The 13,808-nt window shown below is 36.7% G+C and overlaps 1 protein-coding gene across 2 annotated transcripts in view; it reads left to right on the forward strand.

Annotated features, from left to right (window-relative positions):
* LOC113526144 (adhesion G-protein coupled receptor D2) overlaps positions 1-13,808 on the forward strand; it is a 62,151-nt gene that overhangs the window by 19,385 nt on the left and 28,958 nt on the right. For both annotated transcript variants that reach the window (XM_026912961.3, XM_026912969.3), the window contains exon 21: positions 11,426-11,467. In XM_026912961.3, coding sequence (XP_026768762.3) covers positions 11,426-11,467 — 42 coding nt within the window. The remainder of the gene's footprint in view (positions 1-11,425; positions 11,468-13,808) is intronic.

Genomic DNA, 13,808 nt, shown 5'->3' on the forward strand with positions numbered 1-13,808 from the left:
AACGCCATTTCAGTGCACGTCAAACCCTGTGTTGAGTGAGCTCATTAGCAGATGGAGAGAAAGCCAAGATGTGAGGCATGAAATGATAATAATGAATAGCAGCAGTGACACTAACTAGCTCTTAAGTGAGGGAATAATTGATTATCATGATTATCAAATGTAAAACTTTTCTCCCTCACAGTTTAATCAATGACCTATTTAAATCAGAATTTTTTTTCTTGACTAGAGAAAAATACATTTCCGCATTTGTAACTGTCGCTGGTTGAAATGATACAGGAGCGAAGAGACTGCCACGCTGAACATACCACGCTGGGACTGTGAGAAACAAAGAGACTGGAAAACGAAGATATATGAAGTCTTCATGTCGATGAGCTACCATTCGTTTTCACTTTGATCTCCCGCCATCCATAGTCAGCTGTGATTGCATGTGACGCTCACACACAGCACCACCTGATAAGGATTGATGCGCTTTGGGAAAAGTGTGGCACATATCGTTAACCCACAGCCCACTCAACTCAGGAGACGGCGAACAAATGGTCAGCGTACCACCATGTTCGAATATTTACGTTTGTAACTCAGCAGCCGAATTTATTCACAGGTCAAACAGATGTTCCATTTATTATTATTTTTCCCCCCTGCTCTTAGTCACAGCTAGACTGCGACAGTTGCTTTGATTTTTACTATTTTAACCTATATAAAATAATTTATATTTTTGGATAAAAAAACAATACCTGTTAAAAATACAGCTTACATTCAGAAAATTCTGATTTTGATTCTGATCAGATTTGAATTTTTTTTCAGCCGAGAACTATTCTACCCATATTTGCGGTTTTGTTCACACCCCAAAACATCAACATGGCTCATGGTGTTTTACACAGCCATTTCTCTGGTCTTTGTCACTGAGAACAAGCCTGCGTTTAGTCAGAATTTGAGGCCAGGCTCTGCCGTCTTAAATGGCTAAAACTTCACATTTTTCTACTGTCAGTGGAAACTATGTAATTATTACATGATTGACATTGCTTGTATAATTTCATGAGTTTTGACAAGTGGGGCACTCAGAAATGTCTCCTGGACACCTAAGTACCTTTAATTAAACAGCTTCTTGGCACACAGGCGCCGTTTTCCTCTTCGAGTTCAAAGAGTGCGGTTTGACCCATGTGCTGAAAGTTTGTATCAGTTTTCTGTAGGGATGTTTGACTTGGCCCTTCAATATGAAATTGTCTTGTTTAAAAACTGGTTTGTTTACCATTCTTTCTCTCCTTACCCTCTCTCCAACACATGTGCACCATGAGTCTTTGGGATATGGTTTCTCTACGGATTCATTATCCGGATTTATACTTTTATGAAACTTTTATGGCTTTTATGAAGCGTCTATCTTTTTAAGAGCACACACTTAGAAGCTACAGGAAGGTTTGTTAATTCGAACTTGCAATAATGTGTGTCACTATGGGATTCATTTCGTAGCTTAAAATTAATTCACTTCATTTTCTAGCTACATACTAAGAACTATAGCAGGGGATCCTGAAATTTTTCAGAAACCCCAAACTGACATTATGAATTTTCTGTGATCCCAAGCCTTTACCACCCTGTATTTTTTAATTAGAGCTTTATAATTTAGAAGATTTTATAATGTTAGTAACATACATACTCATAACATAAATGACTAAAAACCAAAGGAATAATCCTTGCACTGCATTCTAGTGGGAAGTGTAGTGTTGTTGTAGGAAATTAATCCACGCTGGGTGGTGTGATACGGCCTGATGTGAAGCAGAGGGGTCTGGTTTATACTTGCGTGTGTATGCAGAAGCAGCGGCAATGCTAGTGGCATTGTTCACACACACACACACACACACACACACACCCTCGCTGTGTATCTTATGCACATCCAGAAGATTTTAAAAGTACCATTCCCTAGATGGCACGTCAGAGCCAAAACATCTGTCTGTCAGCTTTCCAAGTTGAACTGTAAAATGTTTAGCGATTTTATGCACAGTGATGTTAAACACGCTGACAAGCTCTGTCTCTATTAAAACGTTTCCCTGTCGTCGTGATTGCTGTCATGAGCTGCGTCTCAAATTGAAAACTCTGACCTTATATTTAAAAGTATTTATGAATCTATAAAATCCAGAAGACTGGTACCCAAACCAGATCTTTCAGTAGGTTTGAAGGTGACATGAGAGGTTTTTAAAATTCAAACACTAACTGTAATAGAAAACCTGGAAATATTAGAGCTCAATAACAGTCTAGAATAGTAAAAAAAAAAAAAAAGGATGCGGTTTGAGACACAATAGTATCTGGTTTAGAGGAAGTACATGGACAGGGAAATTCGTCCATTTTTTATTGCTGAACTACGCCAGTGCAGTGTGTCAGAATAGTGAAAAGACTAAAATAACAAGCACTCTATTAATTTAAATGTGACTTGTCTTGAAAGTGACTATATTAAATATTAGCACACAAAATCTGTCTAATGTTTATGTATAAAATAAATGAATGAAAAAAAAGAGGAGATTGTGACCTAATTTGGGAAGCCCTGAACTACACTGTCATAAAGAAGCATTTAACATGGGTGACTAGCTTAGTGATCAGTGGAATTAAATACTTAATATTTTTTTTGTGCGTCTACTAAATTGTGGAGCTCCATTAACACAGTTCAGTACCATACTATGGTCGAAAGTTTGGTAGAGGTGAATTCTGTGATGTAGTCGTCCCGTATTTGCATTTTTGCCATGTGAGAACATTGTCTTTAGTAGATTATTCTTGAATAGTTATACTTAAATACATGGGATATTGCCATTGACCATCGCTTAACGTTCCATGTCTTTCGTGGCCAATCGTGTAAACTCGTTATCCTTATTAAAGACTTTAATTTTCTTCATTTGAGAGTTTATTTACATCGACCTCAGTAACATCTGAATACTAATGTAACTGCCAGTCACAAAAAAGTAAATTGCTATTGTATGATATAATACTGAAATTGCATATATTAATTATAAAATGTCAAGTAAAGCATAAAAAAAATCAGATGCATTCTGTTACAAGAAATCAACAACAATGTAGTAGTGATGATGTAACCTGATTTGAAGCAAAGTTGATTATTTTCCTTTAACTGCATGTCCCAATGTGTTTTTTCCTCATATTTGCTTATTTGCTAAGATTTTTTAATTTTTTAAATGTACAACATAGCTGTCTATCATTAGTGCTTATTATCACTTACATTATAGCAGCAATTAACAGTCATTCCCGCATCAGCTTCTCTCTTTTTTCCCTCTCTCCTGACGTAAATAAGGCAAAAAAAAAAAAAATGCAGCTTGTCATGTTATAGAGAAACTGCAAAATGAAAACTTAAAGACAAGATTTACCTCAGACTGTCACAAAGTGCTGCCACTGGAGACTCCTTCTATAAGTGTTAAACATCTCCTTATAGAAAGCTGCACCATATCAGCGATTATACGTTTCTTAAATAATCTGTTAATTTTAAAGCTTAAATTCTTTTGGACTTGGTGTCCACCAAGTTCCTGTGAATGACTTGCTACTTCAGAAATGATATAAAATGAAACAATGTTTTAGCAATGTTTGAGGATTAATATAATTTGTAGTGTTTGAGGATTAATATAATTTGTAATGAGTATCAGTATGTATTATCGGCAGTGTGAGTATGAATGTAAACCTGTGACGTGTCCTGCAGCCAGCACTACTCTCAGAGCTGCTGTTATGAAAAGGCGTCCACATCTTCTGACCAAATGGTTTCTAACAGAGTGGTGGTATAATTGGTATCAAATGAGCGATCATGCGCGACTGTGCAGAAAATAAAAAATTCAGGTTTTTCTCAACGCAAGTTTGAAATTTCCCCCTAATTTACACTTATTTCCACACTGACTTCCGCAGATGGTGTGTCCCACTTTTTACGGCGTATGCAGCAAATTGCTCCATGATGTACTCTTCTCGCATGTGTATTGGCAACGCAGAGCTTTGGCCTCAGATCTGAGTGATAGTCATTGGCTGTGCGCTGTAACTGTGCAGAAGCGTGCAAACTTAAGTGATTACCAGGTCTCCTAACATCCCCTTCCTCCTAACATCCTCTTTTATAAAGAGGAACTATACCTTTTTTTCTTGCTAAAAGGCACACAAATGTGAGTATTATTATCAGGCCCGATTGTTATCTTTGTGTCAGGTTTGAGAGGATGGTGAGGTATTTCTGTTGTATACACGGTTGCACGCAGCGCTAGTGGGAACATCTGTTTTGCGCTTGTTGTTCCTCTTGGCTGCTTTTCAATTGGATTTCCTCAAGCAGGTCCAAGAGCTGTCACCTCTGCCAGGCTCTGTTAGCCATCACTGCTGGCCCCTATATTAAGGAGGTGTTTCAGGGCTAAGTTAATAACTCTCCCCTCCTCCTCCCTCGACTGCCTCTGCGACGGTGCTCCTCAGCTCGCTTGACTCCTCATGGGGTGGCCCGTGGATCTCCTCCATCCTTCTCTCTTCGGACTGATTTTTTTTCCCCCTCACTGCCACAGGCTTTCTGTGTTGGACCTTGTGAGCTCTCCGCTTTCTCTTTTGCTCATCTCTTGTCTTCTATTCCCTCTCACTCCCCCCCTCTCTCTCTCTCTCTCTCTGTCTCTTGATTTCAGTTTACTTTTTTTGACCTAACAATGTTTGGAAGTAAAGAGCATTCTCTCTCTATCTCTTCTTCCATCATTTTCTTCAGAATTAGTTTCTCTTCAGTGCTTTCTTTATTCTTCTTCACTCGCGACAGTTGTCGTCTCCCGTCTCTCTCAGCCTGTTAAAAATCTGCTCTCTGTTTAAAAGACGTGGTCTTCATGATCCTCTGTGGAGTTCAAACCGCTCGTGTGTTGATTGATGCAAATGAAGTAGTTTTGTTATATCACCAGTTTGAGTAGCAACAGCAAAACTATTATCCTGACCTATTATCTTGACCTTTAAGGTAGCATGTGGTCCAAATGTGAGATTTAATCAGCGTGTAATTTCTGATGGACACGCATTAGATTTGTTGAAAGCTATTGGTAGAAAAAGATTGTTTAGGTATGTGTGTTAACACATTACATTCACATTAAATTTCTGTTTTTAAATGTGTTATATTTGTTAGTGGTGAATCTAATCTTTTGACTGCATGCCAGATACAGTGTGAATTTTGAAATACTATAATAGTATGTGTAAAGATGTCTAAATAATCTGTTATGACTATGTTTAGTTTAAAAACTCAAAAAGGTCCTCATGTCTTCTGTGTCCTAAAACTGGGTGTCCATGAATTAATTTGTCACGATGTAATTAAGTTTTATAAATATAAAATGTTTTGTTATTTTACCTAGGTACAGTTTTTTATGTATTTATATATTTTTTAAAAATTATATTTAATTAGTACCTATTATCCTATTGACAAATATAGATAGATAGATAGATAGATAGATATAGTTTATTGATCCCATGAGGGAAATTCTTGAAAATATGTTGACAGCTGCAGTATATTGACAGAAATAATGGACAAATTACAGTGTTCTCCAAATATATTAATGACTTATATTCATGAAAACAAGTTAGACATGGCTGTTTTCTTTTAAAACAAACCTGTACACTTGGTCTGTACAACACTTAATTCTTTAAATCGTGTGCTTTTTGTTTTTTTTTAAGTTTGGTGAAACTCACAGATCATAACAGTGGTAAGTGTATAGTTGTCTTTGTTGTGTAATCTGGCATACAAAGGGACCAAAAGAGATATTTTCCCCTATGTAGCTAACATTCTACTTGCAAATGCTGATTTTGGCCAAATTTTGACAAGCCTGATTTCAGATCAAAATTATAAACAAATCTGCACTGCAAATAAACACTAATATCCACGAGGATCATGTTGTAACATACAGCTTGCACTAATGTACCCCGGGTCATTGAACTACATTGCCTACAATATAATATAGCTAGCTAATGTAACTAATATATTTTTTTCATTTATTCATTCATCTTCCATAACCGCTGTATCCTGGTCCAGTTAACTGCTATTGTATAATATAATACTGAAATTGAATATATTAATTATAAAATGTCAAGTAAAGCATAAAAAAAATCAGATGCATTCTGTTACAGGAAAATAATCAACAATGTAGCTGTGTGATGCGACCAGATTCGAAGCAGAGTTGATTATTTTCCTTTAACTGCATGTTCCAATGTGTCCTTTTATTTGCTTATGATTACAAGTTTTTTATTTTTTAATGAACAACATATCTGTCTATCATTAGTGCTTATTATCACTTACATTATAGCAGCAATTAACAGTCATTCCTGCATCAGCTTCTCTCTTTTTTTCCCTCTCTCCTGATGTAAATAAGGCAAAAAAAAATGCAGCTTGTCATGTTACAGAGAAACTGCAAAATGAAAACTTAAAGACAAGATTTACCTCAGACTGTCACAAAGTGCTGACACTGGAGACTCCTTCTATAAGCGTTAAACATCTCCTTATAGAAAGCTGCACCATATCAACGATTATACGTTTCTTAAATAATCTGTTAATTTTAAAGCTTAAATTCACTCTGCCGCATCCCACATTTTTCATAGGATAGTATAAAAATGAAAAACAGTGCTTAGGATGCTGTTAAAAAGTAAAACAAATGAAACAAAATGTATTATTTTGTCTGCTTTTTCGAAATGCCCATAGAAGCATTTAGAAGCTTTTTTTTTTTTTTGGTCATGCGAGTGCCTGAAAGCCTCACTCACGCACCTTTATTTGAAAAATTCAACACAAGTCAATGTAAAAAAAAACAAAACAACAACAAAAAACAGCAGGTCCAGTGAATTGTGTCCTGAAGTGTGCCCTGATGCCACCTGTGTTCTGTTTATTCATTGTGTGCTGTTTGTGATCTGCTCGATCTTCAGGTATCTTTACTGTGTCCTGCAGCACCTGTTGTTTTTACAGTGTTATAACCGTCTTATACTTGCACTACGTGCACTTTATGTCGTTTTGTGTCTAGAGCTCCTGAGTTGCCTGACTGCATACATACAACTAGGAATGGGGTAACAAAGATACTCGATTATTTGAGTTAATTAAACTTTTTATTTTGTAGGAAGAAAAATCCAAGATATTTTCAGGTTTCCTAAAAACTCTGTTTTTCTTTTATTTTTTTTCCTTCGTTGCTTTTTCATCTAGGCCTTTTTGGAAGCATTTTGTCTCTTATTACTGTAATTACAGCCACATGTATAAGGTCTTGTTGTTCACACAAGGAAAAATCCCAACTCTCTTGACCTTGTAGGAATTGAAATATCAAATAAAAAGAGACATGTACCCATGTTTTGTCTGAATAATCTGACAAAGCTTAAAACAAGGGTAAAAGCCCCAAATAGCTGATGTTTTATTAGCTTTGCATTATTCTGTTTAGTTTTGTTGAAGTAGCACATTAGCCATGCATGTTTGTCGACCTTGGAAATAAGTTTATTGAATTTTTCAGACAAAATGAAGCTACTAAATTAGGCCATTAGCATTTTATTAATGTACAGTATGCCATTATTTATCTCTTTAATAATAGCTCCCGGGTCTAATTTATTCATGTGCATTTATTTTAGGAACAGATCAGAAGAAGGCAATGACATGCTGAAACACTTAAATAAAAAATACACAGCAACAGACAGCGCTGTTAATCTAGGAAAATCTTTCTGCATAATCACTTATTCGTAAACACCACGCACCTTTCACATCTTTCTTATCACACTTTGTGTCCAGCTGTTTTATGACAGAGGTGCGCTGAGTGCTATTTAGATTCCCGACTGTTTAAAGTTGCCCTGAGCGTAACCCCCACCTAGCCTTCAACTCCTGTGTGAAATCACTACCACCACACACACACACACACACACACACCTGATACTCCTTGGGTCAACTCTGGGCACTATTTACAAAATTAAGAAATTGGTTTCAAACAGAGAACATGAACAGCCCTTCCACAATAGATCCTGTTTCCACTATTTTTGTGTTATTTTGGTGCCACACTAAAAATCAGCTGTTGAAATGCAGAGAAATGAAGAAACGACGTGCAGTAGTGATGTTTTATTTATCATAACAATAAGAAATCATTTCAGAGAATTCAGAGCCTCACGAGCCTTCTGACAGTTCTGACAGAGGTTTGTCTTTCCATCCCCTCGAATCGGTCAGCTCCATTTTCTCCTAAAGCCTGCTGTGAAGAATTTTATCATCCAAATTTTCCAAATTCAAAAAAAAAAAAAAAAAAAGCATTGCACTTGAGTGGTCCGACGGAAAAACCGTATTCTCCAAAGGTCAGGAGCCAAGGGAGCAACCATGGGGCATGTTCTCTGGGGCAGGTTGGAAGGGATGCCATACTCTCTCTCTTCCCTGTCAATCAAAGCGACACTCGTCAATCACGGGCGTCTGTGAGCTCATGTATGTGGAAGAGGGCAGATAGCTCTTTCCTCCTAGTGTGTTTCCTCCTCCTGTGTCTCAGCCTGAGCATGCATATGGCTGGATTCACGTGATGCACGTGTTAGCCTTCACTCTCCCCGTTTGATAGCATAATTATGCATAACTATTAGAGCAAAGCAGGGTAAGTGCAACAAGTTTGATCTGGAGATAGAGCTAGCCAGTTCTAGATAATAGCCTAGCTATTTTTTCTTCTTTAGGACTCACTGATTCTGTCACCGTTGTTCTCATTGTTCATTTCTTATTGTGCAGTTTGTCCTGTTTTCGTACTTATGTGAGCTGAAATGATTATTTTTTTAGGTTTTTTTGCTACGAGCAGTATAACTATAACATGCAGCAGTCATTTTAACAGTAATATTGCGAGACCAATATGTGGTCAGTAATTTCAATTGAGTTGCACTCAATTTAAAAATACAATAAAATGTGCAATAACAATCAAGCAAACAATCATTACATTAACAGTACTGTGGATATTAATTACAGGATGACCTGATGACTCTGGTGCCAGGAAGTGACGGTAAATATTTTTACATCACAATGTCACAAGGCATCACATCCACTCAGGTGACAGAAAGCTGTCCTGCTTTCTCCACCGCCGCCACCCATCGCCTAGACACTGCGTCTCTTTAATCATGGTTTTCATCTCGCTACATTGAAATTTCGGTTACCAAGGACAGCATCATAAATAAAAATGGCTTTGTGGGGATTTTTGCCTGCAACTTTTTGTGCATTAGGGGAGAGTGTGAAAAAAAAAAAAAAAAAGACGAGGTGGTCATCTGTGAAAATTTATTATCATTTATTTATTATAGTGGGGTAGGAGAGGGAAAGTAAGTAAAAGCTCACAGGTACACGTCTATAAAGGAAGGATGAGAGATGCCTAAGTGAAAAGCAAGGTGAATTTCTGGGTTTTGTTGTCCCATAATGAGGAGCAAGAGCCTTTATTCATCGTAGCATATGGTGCCTGCAGTCTCTGGTTAGCTGAATAGAGCATTGTAAGTGCTGATGTAAGGACCCGAAACTGTACAGAGCTGGATGTTTGAGGTTTAAAGTAAATGATTGAACGGAAGAATAAAAAGCTCTATTTCTGTCGTTTATTTCAGTATTTTTTTGTTCTAATTCTCTAACTACTTGTCAGACTCTGTCAGCACACACAGTTATGAGGAAGCATAACTAGTTCTGATTTTTAGGAATGTTTCCATTCTTTCTTTACGCAGTGTGTGTGTGTGTGTGTGTGTTCTGGTTATGTAAATGAAATGGCCGCACTTCATTGCAGTCTCACAGAGAACAATGTTTACTGAAACTTTTTTTTTACCCATGCAATTGTTTCCTCATTAATTTCCTAGGTAATTAGTGCGTGCGCTTTGTTTGATCTAGAGCAATACTTTGAAAGCAACGCTGCTGGTCTATTGCGTACATTTCGACCATTTTATTACGGAGTTCAAAAGGAAAAATGCATTTACATTTGCTCTATTTTTATAGTTGTTTTGTTCCCAACATTAATGAATTAACATTTTTAAGCAATTCATCGTTTTGATGCTACTTATTTTTAATTCAATTATATGATAATTGCTTGTGGGTTATTTTTTTTTTTTTCTATAATATGTAAGGAATGTTTTTCCCCACTTTGTTAAGACACAACAAACATTAATTAGAAATAAGAGTCATGATCAAAAACATGCTAATACATTTTTGCAGTGCTAAGTAGGAAATCAAATCCAAAACAATGTTATGCGTTGTAAGTTATCATCCACTGGGTTTCTGCGTGCTTGGTCCAGTGTGTTAAGCAGTAAAGCTCAAGTATGCTTAAAAGGGACAGGGCTTAAGTTACTGGACCAAGCGGTGTTATTATTAAGTCAGTGTTAGGGGACAAAACTGTATAATTATTCATAAATTAAAAAATGGAAATGGTAAAAATCATAATTAATGCTAGAATATAATTGTAAATAATAATAATAATATATCTAAAAGTTGTATATATCACTTTCAGCACTTTAAAAAATCAGTGATTTATTATTATTTTTTTTATTTCACTCTTAAATCCAGGAATTGTTTACATCTTGACACAGCTCAGAAATATAGTGAGGTCCCTTGGGAAGGCTTCACACATGACTTTGGCAAAATGAAGCGAAGTGGCATCCAGAAGTTCACATTTGGATCAGGCTTCCATCAAATTGTCAATGGTGATACATTGAGCTCTAGCTGTGGCAAATTGGATTTTACAAACTCTTGGTTGATTGATGGTTGGGTGTCATAAATGTGGAGCAGCCTTTTGGGTTGTAAGCAAAATATTGCTCTTCATTCTGTACATTCAGTGTATAAGTTTATTGGTTGAAAAGATTTTTCAAATCCCACTCAAAGCTGTTCTTTGTCAGTCGTGTCCTTTAGAGCTCAGAGAGCGGGATTGTGTTGTATGAGAAGAAATGTAAATGCACGCTATATCCTTCCAGTAAAGGACAATGCTGGAAATAAAAAAATAAATAGATAAAAATTCAGCACCATATATGCCACTCATTGTCCACCCAAGGCCATCTTAGTCCTGTTTCTCTCAGCACTGGATGTTCTAGCTTTTTTGTGGACATGAAGTAGTTTTCCTAGTTTTCCTTTTCTTTCATTTGCCATTCTATCATTATCTTTTCTGGTGATTGTTCTTTACGTAGCATGCTGTCTTCTCTCCTGTCTGTGCTTCTTGTGAGTCTCTTGTAGAGTGGACACTTCAGCATGGCACATAAAGTGCTAGTATGTGAGCTCCCAGAGAAAAAGCCAGAGAAATCCTTGGGTTAAGATTTCTGCTCGGGTTATGTATAAACAAATAATTTTTAAAAATTATATAAATGCTAGAAAGTTTACTTTCTAGATTTGACTTATTTGTGTAATGGCTGTACTGGATTGCGGAGTGTTAGTAGACAGCATTTTGTACTTGTTTAATGTAAAAATAAAAAAAAAACCTTAACAGCTTCTTTCTTTTTTTATGTTCTTTCTGTTTCCTTTTTTTTGCAGGGTCTCTTTATCTTCCTGATATATGGCGTGTACAACACAGAGGTGAGTCTGCAGTGTGTCTCAAGGCTGACTGAGTGAGTGAGAGAAATGACAAGTTTCTGATGGCTCCCCACCAATGGGATATGGTTTTTTTTTTCTTTTTACTTTTTTTTTTTCCCCACATGGGCGTCCCACTGCCCTTCATGCTTGGGCTAACTTATATGCATCCAGGTCTGCCATTAACCACTGACACGCAGAGTAAAGAGCTAGTCATTCCTCAAGCACATTGGCCAATATTTCACTGCCTCTTTAAGTTTTTAAACTTCACAGCCCTCCATTTAACATTCTGACATTAGGTCCCTGCCGGGCTAGGGTGTCTTCTCTGGAAGTTCAGGGTGAAAATAGAGAATATGAATATATGCAGGACGGCAGGTAGATCGCATGGTAATGTCATAGAACATGGCTATTAACATTTAGATGCTCTGCGAGAGAGAAATGTAAGGGGAAGGGTAAAATATCGATTTAATGGATGAGGGCTATTTTGGATAAACACTTTTTTGGTAAATTGTCCTGTCTAAATTCGAATGAAAACATGAATAATGAATAAAAGTAAATAAAAATAGGCAAAATGCAGAGAATATAGTGTCTGGTTATAGATCAAGGTTTATATTTGTATGCACATATGTATCAGCGACTATAAAGAACATTTTCATACTTTGCATTCTGCTGGAAATTTTGATTTCAAACTCTTTTTTAAACCATATTTATTTAAATAACTAAAATTAGGCTTAACATTAATTTCTATTAGATATTTCCTACTGAATATTACTAGAACAGTGTGAAAAAAAAAAGTTCTTACACTGAGGGAAGCTGTCACGCAAAAAAGCGTTTACATAGCTTAGTAAGTGTGGGCAAGGTCACAGCCTTCCACCATATAGACTTGCACCCTCCACCACCTCCACCCTGGCACAGGCTGAATGTTTCAACCTTTTGTCTTCCTTCACTCATACCTTTTCACTTGCCATAAAAGAAGGGTCTCTCTGCGGACTCTGTCTACGCATTGTAGAATAAATCATCGCCACATTCTTGCTTAAGTGGCTTTTTTAGTGCTTCTGAATCTATTTTCCAACTACTGCCTTTCCTTGACCCTGGAGTCTTCACAGTTTGTGAGCAACCCATGTTTGCTTTATGCATTTTTCAAAGAGGGGTTTGTGAATATAAAATATATTAATCTTTATTTTTTTTCTTTTCTCCTGCTTGCTCTTGACTTCTTCTTCTTCTTATTTGCTCTCCTTTTTTCCCCTTTTATGCAGTCAAAGGTTTTAGAAGAAAAACAGTAGCAGATGAACCCCGACACAGTGAAGGAATTTTTGAATGAATAAAAATGAATTAATTAGATAGTGGAACAGAGATGACAGATGAAAGGTTTGTTGTCTCTACCCATTCAGGAAAATCTGTCGGCATGATTAATGGTCCATAAAATCTCTCCTCTATGCGCAGACTATTATTTCCAAAATGGAGAAATAAACAGGAGATTCTGGTCGAATAAGAAGTGAGCAAGCGACGTGGATGAAAAGTTTGATTTAATAGATTAAATTAAATCACTGTATAAATATAACACTTTACATGTAGTCAGTTACAGTATCTGAACATTAGTCATTTATTGTTCTGTATTATCACACTTATTATTCATCATTTAGATGTAAGTATGAATGAGTTTTTCTTAAAGATTTTATTGGCCACTAACCTTATTTATAAAGTGCATAAAAAGACGAGTCTTAAAACTACTGTATATAAAGGTTTCTGTTTGCATTGAGGAAGTGTTTATTCTAATCATAACAGTAAGGTGACTCTTCTTCTCCTCTTGGTCACCTTATTGTTTCCTTCTCGATGACATTATTTTCTTTTGCCTCATTCACTCATTTACACCAATACATTTTGCTTAAAAAAAACTAATAGGGAGTACTCAGAAACTGGATGGAAATACAACCAAGTAACTTTTTCATTTGTTTTTTTTTTTAGTCCTTTTCCTTTGAAATGAATTGATGAATCTGATGTCCCTGATCTGTTTCATTCAGTACAACTACAATCCACTTTGGCACTTCAATTCATGACTCATGGAGAGGCCGTGATAGAGAGAGCATCCAGATCGGACATATTACTGTTGGCTAGTGGTGCTTTGTTCTCTTCAGTAGCCCTGTCAGTATGGGTGATGGTGTCTACGCAAAACACAACCCTGTGTGTGTATCTGGGTGGCAGCATAATTTATGCTGATGACAGGCCCTAATAAGCTGTAATGCATATTCAGCTCGGATGAGGGGTTGGGCCTAGGGCTTGTGGCAGGCTGACTCGGGAAAGTGCTGCGTGTGTGTTGTATGTGTTGACCGCCTCACTGCAAGGAAGT

The sequence above is a fragment of the Pangasianodon hypophthalmus genome, chromosome 11 (assembly GCF_027358585.1).
Source record: "Pangasianodon hypophthalmus isolate fPanHyp1 chromosome 11, fPanHyp1.pri, whole genome shotgun sequence".
Lineage (NCBI taxonomy): Eukaryota > Metazoa > Chordata > Actinopteri > Siluriformes > Pangasiidae > Pangasianodon > Pangasianodon hypophthalmus.